Source organism: Zingiber officinale, chromosome 4B (assembly GCF_018446385.1).
Source record: "Zingiber officinale cultivar Zhangliang chromosome 4B, Zo_v1.1, whole genome shotgun sequence".
NCBI lineage: Eukaryota > Viridiplantae > Streptophyta > Magnoliopsida > Zingiberales > Zingiberaceae > Zingiber > Zingiber officinale.
The window spans coordinates 5,042,840-5,058,157 of record NC_055993.1 but is presented as its reverse complement, the minus strand read 5'-3'; the positions used below and the strand labels follow the sequence as shown (position 1 = coordinate 5,058,157).

The 15,318-nt window shown below is 36.1% G+C and overlaps 1 protein-coding gene across 1 annotated transcript; it reads left to right on the top strand.

Moving 5' to 3' along the window:
- The first annotated feature begins 11,877 nt into the window (after nucleotides 1-11,877).
- On the top strand, nucleotides 11,878-13,101 carry LOC121974539 (CASP-like protein 2C1). Its single transcript, XM_042525651.1, has 4 exons — nucleotides 11,878-12,059; nucleotides 12,150-12,288; nucleotides 12,452-12,690; nucleotides 12,956-13,101. Exons 1-4 carry the CDS (start codon nucleotides 11,911-11,913, stop codon nucleotides 12,966-12,968), a joined length of 540 nt encoding a protein of 179 aa, XP_042381585.1. The 5' UTR covers nucleotides 11,878-11,910; the 3' UTR covers nucleotides 12,969-13,101.
- Nucleotides 13,102-15,318: the final 2,217 nt, after the last annotated feature.

Genomic DNA, 15,318 nt, shown 5'->3' with positions numbered 1-15,318 from the left:
TTAGTTTTTTTAATATTTTAATTTATTTGAAATTTGTGATTGCTTGTTGCAAAGTAATATGTAAATATGAAATATTGATAAAATTAGTGATAAATTAGCAAATAAATTTATATGTGGATTTATAAACAGAATTATAAATGGATTGATAAACAGATTAACATTATATTTGTTAGATAATTTGAGACAGACTAAAAACAAATTTAAAACAAAATTAGAAACAAAATTTGCATTTGAAATTAATTTCATTTAGTTAAATTAAAAACAGATTCATAAACAGTTGTTTAATCTGTTTTTGAAATTAGAGACGAAATATTTCCGTCTCAAAATTAGCTACGGGGCTTTCACTAACTGATTTTTGAGACGGAATATTCCGTCTCAAACATTCATTAGAGACAGAAAAATGACTTTCAGAGACGGAATTTTTCGTCTCTGAAGCCATGTTTTCTTGTAGTGTTTTGACTTCTGACCTTCACGTGTCATTGGTTCTCCACAAAGGGGGTCCCCCGTCCTTACTGCCGGATTAGTATAAAAAAAATTAATTTTTATTAAAAAATAGCTAATTTAAATAATAATATAAAATTTTAATTTTATTATTAAAAATATTTAATTTATATTTATAAAATAAAATATTAATATTATGAAAATTTTCTAATTTAAAAAGTAAAAGTATTTTTATAACTTAATCTATTTAACCTTCGTTCATCTTCCTTTCCTTCCAAATAAAATAACATGTTACGAACCTTCCCTCCCTCCCAAATAAGTAAGAGTTAAATACTTTATTTCTCCTCACTTCCCCTCCCTTCTTCTTCCGTTAATAAACCTTTTCTCATTCCATCCAGCCAGAGGATAAATTGCAAGTATATAGAACATTTTATTTGCTCATTAACAACTGTAACATGACAAATAAGACTTTGACGTTTAGAAAAAAACAAAGAATTTCTTTCCTCTTGAAGACTGGACATTCCATTGTTCAGTCGATAGGAACGAAATGATTATCTATTAGCCCTTTAACTCGATAGCAAGACTGGGTACCACTGATTGTCCTTTTGATTCAGTTTATTGGGTATGTGCATAAAATATGTTAAGCAGGGATGGAATTTGTGATAGTGTGCAAGGGCTGTCCAAGAATAAGTCGGGATAGATTTGGATTAGATAAATAGATGTGAAAATTGGACATGCGAAGTTTAAGCATTTAGTTAAGAAAGACTTGCAAGAAATACGAGTCATGGCATGCGGTAGACACATGCAATGCAGCACGAGGGATGGGTACATTTATAGTAATTTTAGTCACTTGAGGTGAATCTAGAGTAAGATGTTATGATTAGACTCTTTAATGAATTAGGAGTTTAAGAGTAAGGTATAACTTATTGTGAGATATTTTTTTCTTCATAGGATGGATCTTCACATGTATTTTTCTGATTTTTTTTTATGGATGAAAACTTTAATAGCCAATCCATCGGCTCTAATCAATTTATAAAGAAAAATTATATGTAAAAAAAATGGAAATACTCAGATAAACATATAAAATGATAGATCATTAAAACTAAAAATGATGGAACGTGAATTTATGTATCTGTCCATCATCTGTATATCTGATGTCAACCCACGGCGTGTCACAAAAGAGAACGGAGAGGAGGCAAGAAGAAGAGACGGTCAAACAGAAGTAACCGCGACGACTCCGCCCGCGCTAGGATCGGACTCGAAGTCGTAACAGTTGAAGCCACGTGTCAACTTCTCGATGGCTTCCAGCCTGTAGCAGTAATAAAGACCCAAACTGGGCGCCACCAATGAATGAGAACATCAAAATTTAAATCTTAATAAGACAAATATTTTAAAGGGACCTATATGTACGCCAAATTTATTATTCTTTTAATGATCCTCTTTTATATATATATATATATATATATATATACAGTTTTGTTTCGCTGCGGAACAAAACTTACGGAACTGTGCGGAGCGCCCTCGTGGCAAAGTCCGCGTCACGAGCTGAGAAAACGCGAAAACGCTGCCACTATTCCACTTAAGCCCTAACGCGCATTCCTCCTCGACTTTCTTCTCTTCCCGTTGCCGCCGCGCCCAATTCCTCTCCCTCTGCGTCGTGGGTTTTGCCCTCGCCTTCCTCCTCGCCTTTCTTCTCGCCGTGGCCTTTCTTCTCGTCGCAGCCGCCCTCAGCTTCTCTCCCTCGCGTTGCGGGTTTTGCCCTAATGCGCCAAGTTCTGTGAGGTTTCCTTCTCGTCGAGCCGCCGCCCTCTACTGATCCTCCCTCGCGGATGCTGCTCTCGGCCGCCGCCCTCTACTGATCCTCCCTCGCGGGTGCTGCACTCGGCCTTACGTCGAGAAGACTTCGACGCCCCACTTGCCGCAGCCATCCTCGTCCAGCAGCTGTCGGCCTATCTAGGGTTTCCATCTCTCAACGCAACCAATTTCTTTGCAGGTACAACCAGCAGCTGTCTCAAATCACAGATTCTGCAATTATGTTATCGTTTCTCATTTAAATTATTGTAGCAGTGTCCGCACCAGATTGATACTCCACTTTAATTGAACTTGAAGTTTTGTTCCTCTAAGATGAATCTGTGATTTGTTATGTTATATTTTGCAATATACAGTTTTTCTGTTGAATTTAACAGGCATAGGAATTATCAAATGGGAAGAATTTATAAGATCAATTAACAATATCAGTGTGCATGATCAATGTTTTTATAAGTTTTGATGGTTTCTGTTTTGATGTAACATTTCTGTTCTTAGTCACATTGGCCAAATAACTCAACATGCATAGGAATTATAACTAGACATTCTCCTATAATGTCTACTAAATTAGTTAGCTTCACACTACCCTTATGCGTGATATTATAAAGAAGTCTGCACCTAATTGTTTATTTATGGTTTCTGTAGTGCTTTAAGTTGCAATCAAAACTTTAGAATGCTCCATATATTGTCACTTGAATACCATATATATTTTCCATTACTTATGTAAATAATAATGAGGTTTTAATTATGGTTTTTATCTAATTATATTTTGTCAATTATAATGTGATGGCGCCTAGAAATGGAAGAAATTAGAGTTGATGATCAGGAATACATTCTCCAAGTTTCAGAAGATCGAAAGCCACAAATTGGAATGGAATTCTCATCACTAGAGGATGCATATTCATTCTACAACCAATACGCAAGAGAAGCCGGATTTAGTTCAAGGATGCACACGAGCAAGAAAAATAAAATAACAAATGAAGTAACATGGAAACAAATTGTATGCTTTAAAGAAGGGCATACAGATCTAATGCGGTGGAATAAACATGCAAAAGTTGATCAACTGACAAGGGAAAGAGCACGTGGGTCAGTTAGAACGGGATGTAAGTCAAATATTGCATTTGTCAAGAAACAAATTGGACCTAATTGGGTTGTCAGTAATTTTGTAGAAACCCATAATCATCCACTTGCAACTCCATCAAAGGTGCATTTGCTACGCTCACATCGTAATGTTTCTGCTGCAAAGAAAGCTTTAACTCAACAATTTTCAGAGGCAAATGTGCCAACTTGTCAACAAATGAGATTATTAGAGATAGAGTATGGAGGACCTGAGGGTGTAGGTTGCACAGAAAGAGATATTAGAAACTTTGAAAGAAATCTAAGGGATGAACAAAAGGGTATTGATGCTGAAACACTCATCGAGTGTTTTACATCTGAGCAAGAGAAGAATTCGGCTTTTTTCTTTGATTACGAGACTAATTCAGATAACAGATTTAGTAGGTGCTTTTGGGCTGATCATGTATCAAGAAGAGCATACAGTGTATTTGGTGATGTAGTGGTATTTGATACAACATATAACACCAACAGATATGACTTGATTTTGGCACCATTTGTAGGAGTTAATCATCATCATCAAACAATTCTTTTTGGCTGTGGGTTTCTTAGTGATGAGAAAACTGATTCGTTTGCTTGGTTGCTTACAAAGTTCTTAGAAGCTATGCCAAAAGGTGCACCAAACATTATCATCACTGATCAGGATCCTGCTATGACAAAAGCTATTGCACAGATTTTCCCTCAAACAGTACATCGATATTGTTTGTGGCATATATTGAATAAATTCCCAGATAAATTGGACCCTTTGACTTTCCGAAACCACTATCAAAACATAAAGAATGTCATTGCAAATTCTACAACACCTGATGATTTTGAAAAGTCATGGGAAGAAGCTATCAAGTGTGCTAACTTAGGGAATAATGATTGGTTGTCTTTGATGTATGAACTGCGACACAGATGGGTGCCAATATATTTTAGCCATATATTTTGTGCTGGAATGTCAAGTAGTCAAAGATCCGAAGGCTCACATGCATTTTTCAAGAGATATGTCTCAAATAAGAACTCATTGATGGATTTTATCACCCGTTTTAATAGAGCACTAAGACACCAAAGACATAATGAGTTGGTTGCAGACCATATTGATATGAATGAGCATCCTAAGATTAATACAAACTGGCCAATGGAAACTCAAATGGTTAAGGTGTACACAAAAAAGAAATGGCTTGAATTTCAAAGTGAGATGACCGAGAGTCATGGTTATTACGTGCAACATGCATTTACAGGTGTTGATTCAGTGGTTTACCATGTGATGAAATTTCAAAGTTTTTCTTCCTCCAAATCAAGGGTGCTCACGCATGATAAACAAAGAGATTACATATCGTGTAGTTGCACAAAATTCGAGTTCGAGGGCATTCCATGCAGGCATATGTTAGCTTTTTTTCGTATCAACCAAGTGTTTCATTTGCCCGATACATATATACTTAAGCGATGGACAAGAGATGCAAAAGTTGGAGCAGTATATGGTTTGGGTGAGCAAAATGTTATCGATGATCTAGATCCAGAAAGGTTTTTGATGTCGAGACATTCAAGGTTATCCTATAAAGCTTCAGTATTAATTGATGATGCATCTTTGACTAATGAGGGGACAACCTTTTTGGATGAACAATTTGATTGTATCTATAATAAAATTCAAGAGTTGAATATTAGTAGAGCATGCAGTGATAGAAGTCAAAGGAAGAAATCCATGGATGAGGGTCTTGGTATTATTGATCCTTCTTTAGTTAGAACAAAGGGATGTGGGAAGAGATTGAAATCAGCGAAGGAGAAATCAACCTCAAATTCCAGGCTATGTCATGGATGTGGGCATCGAGGAGTGTCACATGACAAGCGTAATTGTCCAAATTTACAGCAAGGGTAAGTGTCGATTAATTCTGCAATTATATTATAATTTTACTTGCAAGAACAGATTAATTTTATTATATTTTATAAATATGACAATGTGTTAATTATCAGGTCAACTCAAGATAATTGTCACAACAGCGTTGACGATATATATGAACCAGATTTGGCATCTATATCTGGTATGACAAAGTTTTTTCTGTTGAATTATAGTGTTTTATTGAGAAAATGGAATTAATAATTACTTTTATTGTTACATGTTCTAATAACATGCATTAGGATGCTAACTATGATTGGTATTCATCTATTTGCTTTGTTGGTATGTTTGATTGGTTTATTGTGTTTATTATATGTTTAGTGTTATGATATTAGTATACATTGCTCTGCACTTTATTGAAACGTAGTGTGTATAACTTTTGTTAATCCTTCACCTCTTAAATAAGATTGCATTCATGCACATTATTCCTATTTATTAGTAATTTTCATTTACTTGACATTTTTCTTAGCCACTGGATTTACATGCGAAGTCTGGTGATAGAATATAAAGTTGCTTGGACACCTTGATGTGCTGGAAACTGACTTTGATATTGGTATAGACTGCTCTGCATTTTATTGAAAAGTACTCTGTGTAGAGAATGTTTATCATCCTTTGAGAATTAAAGAAAATACAAATAGGTATTTTAGTGTGGGTTTAAAATTTTGAGATTTGATACTTGCTAGTTTTTTACTTGCTGTTAATGTAGCACAGCGCATAAACCAGATTTCATAGCTTTGAGTCATTATGTGATTGTAGCACAGTACACAAAATGTACACAAACAATTAGAAGAGTAGTGAATGATATATTTTGTTATATTTTACAATCCTAAACATCATATTATTGCATAAAATAACCTCACAAAGATCAACTTCTTAACTTTATAGATCAAACAAATTTAGCTACATGGATGTCATATTATTTATTTCTTATATTGTTAATCTGATTCACATACTGGTTTAATTTTTATTTTATGTTGTGATATCATATTTTTTATCATTCATATACTGTTTATATTGTTTATCCAATTAGGCTGATATTTTGCTGCGTGGATATCTTGGTTGGAAACTTACTCTTTTCAGCGTGGTGTTCAAGTGCTTGAAAAAGTTTGTAAGAGGCACAGAAGATGACAGTTTGATAATTGAGTAGGAATTGTATTCCTAATGGATGTATTATCTGACATTAAAAACTATGTACTTTGGTAATTGAGTAGGAGTTGTATTCCTAATTTATGTATTATCTGACATCCAAAACTATTTACTTGTGGATGCTGGATGCAGTTCATGGAAATGAAAATCCTGACAACTCTAATGGCATTGTGTTTGATGTGTCTTTGATGCTACATATTTTTTCTTTAATTCTGGCTATATCTCTCATTGATTTCTTGTATGTGCCTTGCACATAAGATGGCACTGAGATATATCTGTATAATATACTAGTCTGTATAATATTGAGTAGTTGTATTCCTAATTCATGTATTATCTGATATCAAGTTCTTCCTTTTCCTAATAAGTCTAATCTTACTGCTTAAAATGTGTTCTTTGCCCAAAATAACATCAAGTTCATTGCAAGCATTCAAGTACACTGCTGCCACCTTGATGAACTTTGCTCATCAAATTCATTGCAAGCAGAAGCATTCGGTTTGAAGGATGAGATGGTGTTTGGTTGCATGCAAGCAGAATCAGCGTTCATACCTGATGACGAAAACATGCAGGTGGCTGGTTAATGGACTAATCAAAAATTAGAAAAAAATGCCATATGGTAGAACATCAAGTGAAATAAACATGATAATAAACATAATTAATTATATAATTTATCATGTTTTGAGAAATAAAAACAACTGCGAATCATAAGCAGAAGTATTTCCCATCCATGTAAAAGGAAAAGACCAAAAGTTTAGATAATTGTTGCAACCAGCTGCAGCATAATGTTCTGCTCATTTTAAGAACAGAGACCAATCCAAATCGACAGCCCATTTAGAGCTAAAATTGTATAGAGCAATTCATAACTAAATATGTAGCATCAAAGACAGAATACAACAATTCAAAAAAGTTAAGATAATTGCTGCAACCAACTGCAGCATAATGTTCTGCTCATTTTAAGAACAGAGACCAATCCAATTCGACAGCCCATTTAGAGCTAAAATTGTATAGAGCAATTCATAACTAAATATATAGCATCAAAGACAGAATACAACAATTCAAAAAAGTTTAGATAATTGCTACAACCAACTGCAGCATAATGTTCTGCTCATTTTAAGAACAGAGACCAATCCAATTTGGCAGCCCATTTAGAGCTAAAATTATATAGAGCAATTCATAACTAAATATGTAGCATCAAAGACGGAGTACAACAATTCAAAAAAGTAAATATGTATAGAACTACTCAAAACAATTGATTCATTACAACTTACAAAATCCATCCAAAAATTAAAAAAAAATATTCAAATATCATCATCCATCATTACATTTCTTTATCACATTACAACACTAGCACTACTTAACTAGACCAACCAACAAACAAAACAAGTATATAGCCAAAAGAAATAAATTGACTATGACTAATATCCAAACCATAAGTGGTACATTCCAATTTCTCATATTATGTCCAGGATAAACAATGTGTTCACTTCCAAATCTTGACTCCGTTCTTGGCAACATCCTACAATGTATATCATTGGTGTCTACATTTAGTCCAGTATCGGACCTCACCCACTTTAACCATCCATGCTGCCTACATCCATAATATAGTCTTTCTGGGTTCTTGATCGATCTAGAGACTAGCACAAATGCTATTAATCCGCAATCCCTGCAACGTACAGTTTCATATTGCGTTTGGTTGATGGTACTGTTACTTGATGATGCCATTCAATAACAACCTAAAATTAAAATTTCACAAAATTAAGTTAAACAATAGCAGTTTGCATAAGTAATGAAAAATATAGATGGCATTCAAGTGACAATATCTGGAGCATTCCAAAGAATTGATTGCAACTTAAAGCGCTACAAGAATATAACTATAGAAAGACTTGTATTGTATCTCAAAGATTAGTGAAAACTCTGTCAGCTAAACAACTTGTCAACTGATGTCGAACTTAAACAAATTGAGACTGTATATATATACACCTCTGCTCTCTTGTAGAAACAAAGAGTAAATTAAATTCAAACAAAATATAAAGATATTCAATCCACTTGAAACAGAGAGGCAACCATTTAAGTTGACCTTCAGTGCTTGAAATGACATGATCATTAGTAATGCTACTGCTACTTATCGCACTTCCTCAGCTTCTCAGGCAGCAATCAATCAATCTATCGTGATGTGCTAACAAACCTAGTAGGCCATAGAAAATAAATCACTTTGCTAGCTAGCGCTGATTGCATGAGCCTCTGAATGATTGAAGAAATCTAAGGTTCGAGTTGGACGATGATGAGCATCTGTCGATGGATTATTGTGTTCAACTTAAATTTGCTTTAACTCAACTTTACAAAGCATGAAGACTTGGCCACAGTTCAACAGAAAAACTGTATATTGCAAAATATAACATAACAAATCACAGATTCATCTTAGAGGAACAAAACTTCAAGTTCAATTAAAGTGGAGTATCAATCTGGTGCGGACACTGCTACAATAATTTAAATGAGAAACGATAACATAATTGCAGAATCTGTGATTTGAGACAGCTGCTGGTTGTACCTGCAAAGAAATTGGTTGCGTTGAGAGACGGAAACCCTAGATAGGCCGACAGCTGCTGGACGAGGATGGCTACGGCAAGTGGGGCGTCGAAGTCTTCTCGACGTAAGGCCGAGAGCAGCACCCGCAAGGGAGGATCAGTAGAGGGCGGCGGCCGAGAGCAGCACCCGCGAGGGAGGATCAGTAGAGGGCGGCGGCTCGACGAGAAGGAAACCTCACAGAACTTGGCGCGTTAGGGCAAAACCCGCGACGCGAGGGAGAGAAGCTGAGGGCGGCGACGGCGGCGGCGGCGAGAAGAAAGGCGAGGGCAAAACCCACGACGCAGAGGGAGAGGAATTGGGCGCGGCGGTAGCGGGAAGAGAAGAAAGTCGAGGAGGAATGCGCGTTAGGGCTTAAGTGGAATAGTGGCAGCGTTTTCGCGTTTTCTCAGCTCGTGACGCGGACTTTGCCACGAGGGCGGTCCGCACAGTTCCGCAAGTTTTGTTCCGCAGCGGAACAAAACTGTATATATATATATATAATTCTAAACAAAATATGGGTGAAATAGGTCATCAAAAGTGCATCATTGTGAAATAATTTCAAGTTTAATTTTTTAAGTTATCAATTTTTTTGGTTTTTTATGTCTTAAAGGCTTAAATATTAAAAATAAATTATAAGCAAAAGCGTTTGATAATAAAAATAAAATAAGAACATGAACAAAGTGATTAAGATAACATTAAAATGTAACAATACTCATTACTACAAATTCATCAACGGAACTAGAAATTATATTTTACCCAAGTTAAAAAGACTAGACTGATAAAGCATCCATATCAGTTATCCTATTCAAAAATTTTATCCTAAATTTTGAATAGGGTAACTAAAAATCCTCTACATCATTTACCTTATCCATTTCCTAAATTTAGATTCGATGAATAGTGATTCTCTAAATTTAGGAAATAAAATCTCTATCATAAAAATAAAATAATATTTTTTTAATCTCTCTCCTTCCACTCAATCTCTCTCCTTTCACTCATTCCATAAATATAATAATAAAAATAGAATAAAGAGAAGAAAATAATAAAAAAATTAAGGATGATGGAAATTTTAAGATATTTAATGTAGTGTGTAGTGAAAAGTGATTATCTAAATTTAATAAAATGGATCATTTATCCTAAATTTTAGATATAGTAATAGAGAAATTGATGTGAATGCTCTTAAATTGATGGTGATATAAGATCCTGGGTTAATAGTGGGTAAATTGACTTTAAAATTAAGAAGTAATAATTCATAAATTAATATAATATTTGGATGGATCCCCGGGTTCCGTGAAGCTTGGATACGCCCTAATATGAATTTAAGATCTTTAGACGCATTGAACACTTTTAATCAAAAAATACTAGATATTTTTACTTAAAAATATTTGATGGTCTTAAGAGGGCAAATGTAAATGATCCCAAAGAACATTAAAAGGGAGAGACAAATCTAAAATTTCGTATTTAAAATTCATCTATATTTCTCTCTATATATAAAATATAGATAGATGAATTTAGTGGTCCATTAATAGTATAATAGTGTAAATTTGATGCCAATCTAAACCTTTAAAGTCATTAATACTTTTGTCTAAAAAAAAATAATGTCTTTAAATGACTCAAAATTTAAAAAGAATATTTATATGGATTTAAATGTTTACTAGAAATGGGAACACTATCAATTAGACATAAATGTAGTTGTTAAGATTAGACATAAGTAAGATTCACCTTTTTTATTTTTATCACAGCCTAATTTAAGTTCAATATTTTTATTAGACATACATGAGTAAAAAGAAAAAAGAGATATTGATAAACAATAAATATTAAAAAAAATGAATCTTTTTAGTAAAATATGGTTAAATAAATGGGTCGATTGCTCATGTTTATAATGTTTATATTTATTTTGTTAAAAAATTATAAATTTTTGGAGGTAGATGGATTTCTGCCTCATTTATTTCAATAATCAATCTAATGGACGGAGTCAACGCTGTCTATTAATTAGTTAAACGCACTTGTCGAAATTAATTGGGGTCTTTTTCTCAATTTATTTTTAAAAAAGCATTGCAACATTCTATTTTATTTAATTTTTTTATCATTTGAAATACGCTTTAAAATAAGCCAATTTCAGCACAAAAAATCTGTTTATAATTAGGTAGCTCTGCAATCGGTTGAAATTTAATTGATTTTAAAAATCTTGCCAAATTTTCATGGCCTAGAAAATTAGTTATCTGGGTATTATAATTTATTTTGTGCTCTTTAATTTATTATATTATATGTTATTCTTTCTCTATTCTACAATATAGAAAGTTTAAAGCCAAAAATTTACTTACTATTTTATTTTGATTTTAGCTATAGATAATTTTAAAGCACATGTAATTTATATATATACTAAAAAAAATTGATGTTGTTACATGTTCCAATAAATTCTTTTTTTTTTCTCATAACATGAGGTTTATATATTGGATTCAAAAATCATTTTAAAAACATTTTCCATTGATTTTAGTATCCCATTCCAGGCACGCGTCACCCTACGATGATGAACAATATGTGAAAGACGACTATCAATGTACTATCATGAGCACTTTTAAATTTATCTGATAGATAGATTAGAAGAGGAGGACCGCTCACCTCCTATGCTAATTAAAACAACAACAACAATTAGTGAATTAGTTGGTTCTATAAGAATCTTAACAGATTATAAAAATAAATAAACTAAGCAACTAGCACTATGTTTTTTATTTCATTGTAACAAAAGATGATTATGCTAATCTCAAACGTCCTGACAATCGTCCTCGGGTTAATTTCTCAGTCCAATATCCATGGCAGAGGCATTCATTCACTCCACCATATTGGCGCCCTTCGCCAACCACCCGATGGCGACTGCAAGCCCAATTCGCTCGCCAGTGCTGCTGCATGCCGAGGTTGATCTATAAGAAATCCCTCGAGCCGCTGGAAGGCGCCACGAGCTCACGGGCATGGAGCTGGCGGGAGCAGAGTGCGGCACGAGGGCTCTGTCCCTGGCGTTCGCTGCCATGGCTGCTCTCCTCGTAGGCCTGGACAGAGAGACCGAGACGGTGGTATTCATCAGGAGAACGGCCACTGCCAGGGATTTGACTGCCCTTTGGTGCTCACTCTCTCCATCCATTAATTATTAATTTGGTGTGGCAGTTAAATCAATCAGTTCGTATGTATGTATCTGTTGTTTCTGCTGCAGGGTGATGACCGTGACTGCTTCTGTGGCCGCCGGGTATCACTTTCTGCAGCTCTGCCGGAGCATGGCTTCGGCCGGCCTTGGCCGGAGTTCGAGTCTGCAGAGCAAGTTGGCGGCGTGGCTCCAGTTCCTGCTAGACCAGGTAAAGCTCTTTTGATTGAAAAGTCTTGAGACGGAAGTAGACTTTCGACCATTAATGTATTCCAATTTATTTATTTATTGAAACTCTATTCAGATAGCAACAAAGGTAACTTGTGTTAGACTCAGGTTCAACTCACTTTTACTATGTTGCGACTAAATTGTAGGGAGCCGCATATGCCACCTTCCTAACAACCATGGCGGGGCTCCAAGGGTCGCTGGTGGGGGTGTTCGGCGTGCACAAATTGCAATGGATGAAGCTATGCAACATCTACGGTAGGTTCTGCCGGGAGATCGGCGGCGGTGTGATATGCGCGTTAGTCGCAACTTTTACCATGGCAATTGTGGCGGCCATCTCCGCCCACCGCCTTTTCAAGCTCTATCCTCGCGGCTCTTTACACTCAAAGTAAGCTTTTGGCACTTGTGGTGTCGCAAAAAAATTATGTGAGTTTATGATAAATATTTAAAATGGTAAAATAAAATTTTAAATTAATTGAATCGAACTTTTAAATTCACTTGATTTGTCGGTTAATTTGATTTAATCAAACTTTTGTTCACCATTGATGTTTCACCAACAATCATTCACTCGTTCTCCAACCTGATTCATGTGGATTCGATCAATGATCGGACCGACGAATGCGGGGTTGATATATATCTGAAACCTTGGCTAGAGGCAGTACGTGAGAGATTGGTAGGACCATGAGATTGAAGGCCTGGCTCGAGCAGCATGGAAACATGAATGAATGATATTTGTCAACACTTTATGTGACATTATTTACTTAGATCTACTCCTCTTAATGATTGCAACAGCCGGCTGTAACTTTAACTGTAACACTTAATTATGTATTCTATCTTTGTATATCTTCCATATAATTTACGCTAATTATCTAGCTAATTAGAAATTAAGTTACTAATTACAAATGTAAAATTTGGCTGGCAGTATGTATTATATATATCACAGTCTCACTTGCGCGTAATGGTTCATATGGAAAGAAGGCAAAATTAAAATTCTCCCCTTCTTTTTTTTTCGAAAAAAGAAGGAAAATCTTCCTCTTCTATTGATTATTTATTGATAATTCAAACCAAAATTAAGCCAAAAAAGGAAGGAAAAGAAAAATGAAACAGTATGATCTCTGTCAGTCCTCATGGTCGTGGAGAAGGCTGAAGAGATCGATCAGCAGCGGTATTTCTTCTGCTACGTCATACTCGAATTCTCCGGGCGGCCAGCTGCGGCACGGGGACGAAGAGGGCGGCGAGGTCGGTGGGCACGGGGAAGAACCCCTCCGGCGGCGGCGCGAGCTTCCTCTTGACCGGCCGCGGCTTCCTCGGCGGCGGAGGCGGCAGCAGAGCCGCTTCCGGCTTCGCGGTGGCCGACTTGGGCGTGACGCAGTGCTCGTCCGCTTCTTCCCCTCTCTGCCTGAGGCATTCTCCGCCGCTCCCATCGGCGTCGCCGCCGCTGGCCCTGCGAGTGCTAATTAGCGGCAGGGAAGGCGGCTGGAGGTCGATGAACTCGAAGCCCATGGCGGTATGATGAGAGAATTGAGGGCGGAGCGAGGCGGTGGTAATGGCGATGGAGGGAGGAGGAGAGGAGGCGTGGAGCGACATGAGATGGAGGTGGTGGTGGTGATGATGATGAGCTTTTGTAGGAAGGGAAAGGTGCAGAATATAGAAGTCATTAAGGTACAGATCAGGCCTCTGGTCCATGAGCTCAGTCGGTTCGATCAATTAACCCGAAGCATGACCCGGCTCGACTCAAGCTCGGCTAGCTCTTTTTCAACAAAACAAAGGCCTTCACGTAGAAATCATGGTTGAGCCTGATCATGTGCCTTCTACTGCCTCGATCCGGAGAGGAAGGTGTTTAAAAGCAAAACTTAATGCTGCATTCATGGCTTTGGATACCACCATTACTTCCCAAGATCCATCATATTTATGCACTACATTTTGAGAAAAGAGATCATCTTCCACAAGGCAATTCCGATTCAATCTGTTACACAGGCACGTAATTAACCTTAATTATCTTCCAGAAACAGAGGCACTGGTTTCTTATAGAAATGATCATTGAGTAATTATCCAAATCAGGCTTAAATAATACCTGAAAAATGCCTAAGATCGATCTCAAGTCTTGTTTCTTTTGAAGACAAAAGTGCTGAAAAAATAAAAAGAATTGCTGAAGCTTTCTCTGCTTTTTTTCCCCCCTTCTTTCTTTAATCCAACAACCATAAATTTTAACAGCTAATACTGCTCTAATTAAAGACAAATTTATGAGATAATTTCTGAACGAAACAGTGTTTTTTTTCCCCCATTCATGATCATTGGACCACCTACTGGAAGAGTGCAGCTAGAGAGCTTGCAATTTATTTGCACCTCTGGAATTGGTGACCTGCTCAGCACTTGTTCGCAAGTACCATAATTGAGTTCTTCTGCTTTAAATCTTCAAAAGGTTGTTAGAGAGGCAATTAATACAGTTTCCATTACTGTGAGGTCGGTTCATTCATTCGGAAAGGATCAGTCAGTGGCAAAGCTGCAGTGAATCCGGTCAGTTCAAAACAGTCTCAGCATTCTGCTCAGGTTGAATTTCCGACTGGTTCAATAAGAGAAACTGCGGCCGGAGAAGCAGGCTGGTTGAACCTTGGTTCGGGTTCAAATCCTTAATTATAAGCTCAATTATATGGTAAAAGGTGATTCGTTCTCTTCAGTACCCCGTCAATCCATCTCTAGATTAACACGGAAAAGATAAATCACAAATAGTTAACCATCGCACCGCCCAGAGGACAATTATATGCTCAACTATGGAACTTAGCGAGTGATATAATTATCACAATTTACTTATATCATTATCATATGAATAAATTGCTTTGGCACAAGAGTAAGAGCTAGAAATCATAGGTTTTGGATCCCGCATTGGAGAAAAATTCACTGCCCTATTATCAAATTTATAAATACAAATAACACTTTACATACAGGTACATGCTATATCTATATATTTCATTGCAAACTATAGGAATTAAGTATCATACAAACTTTATACAAATTT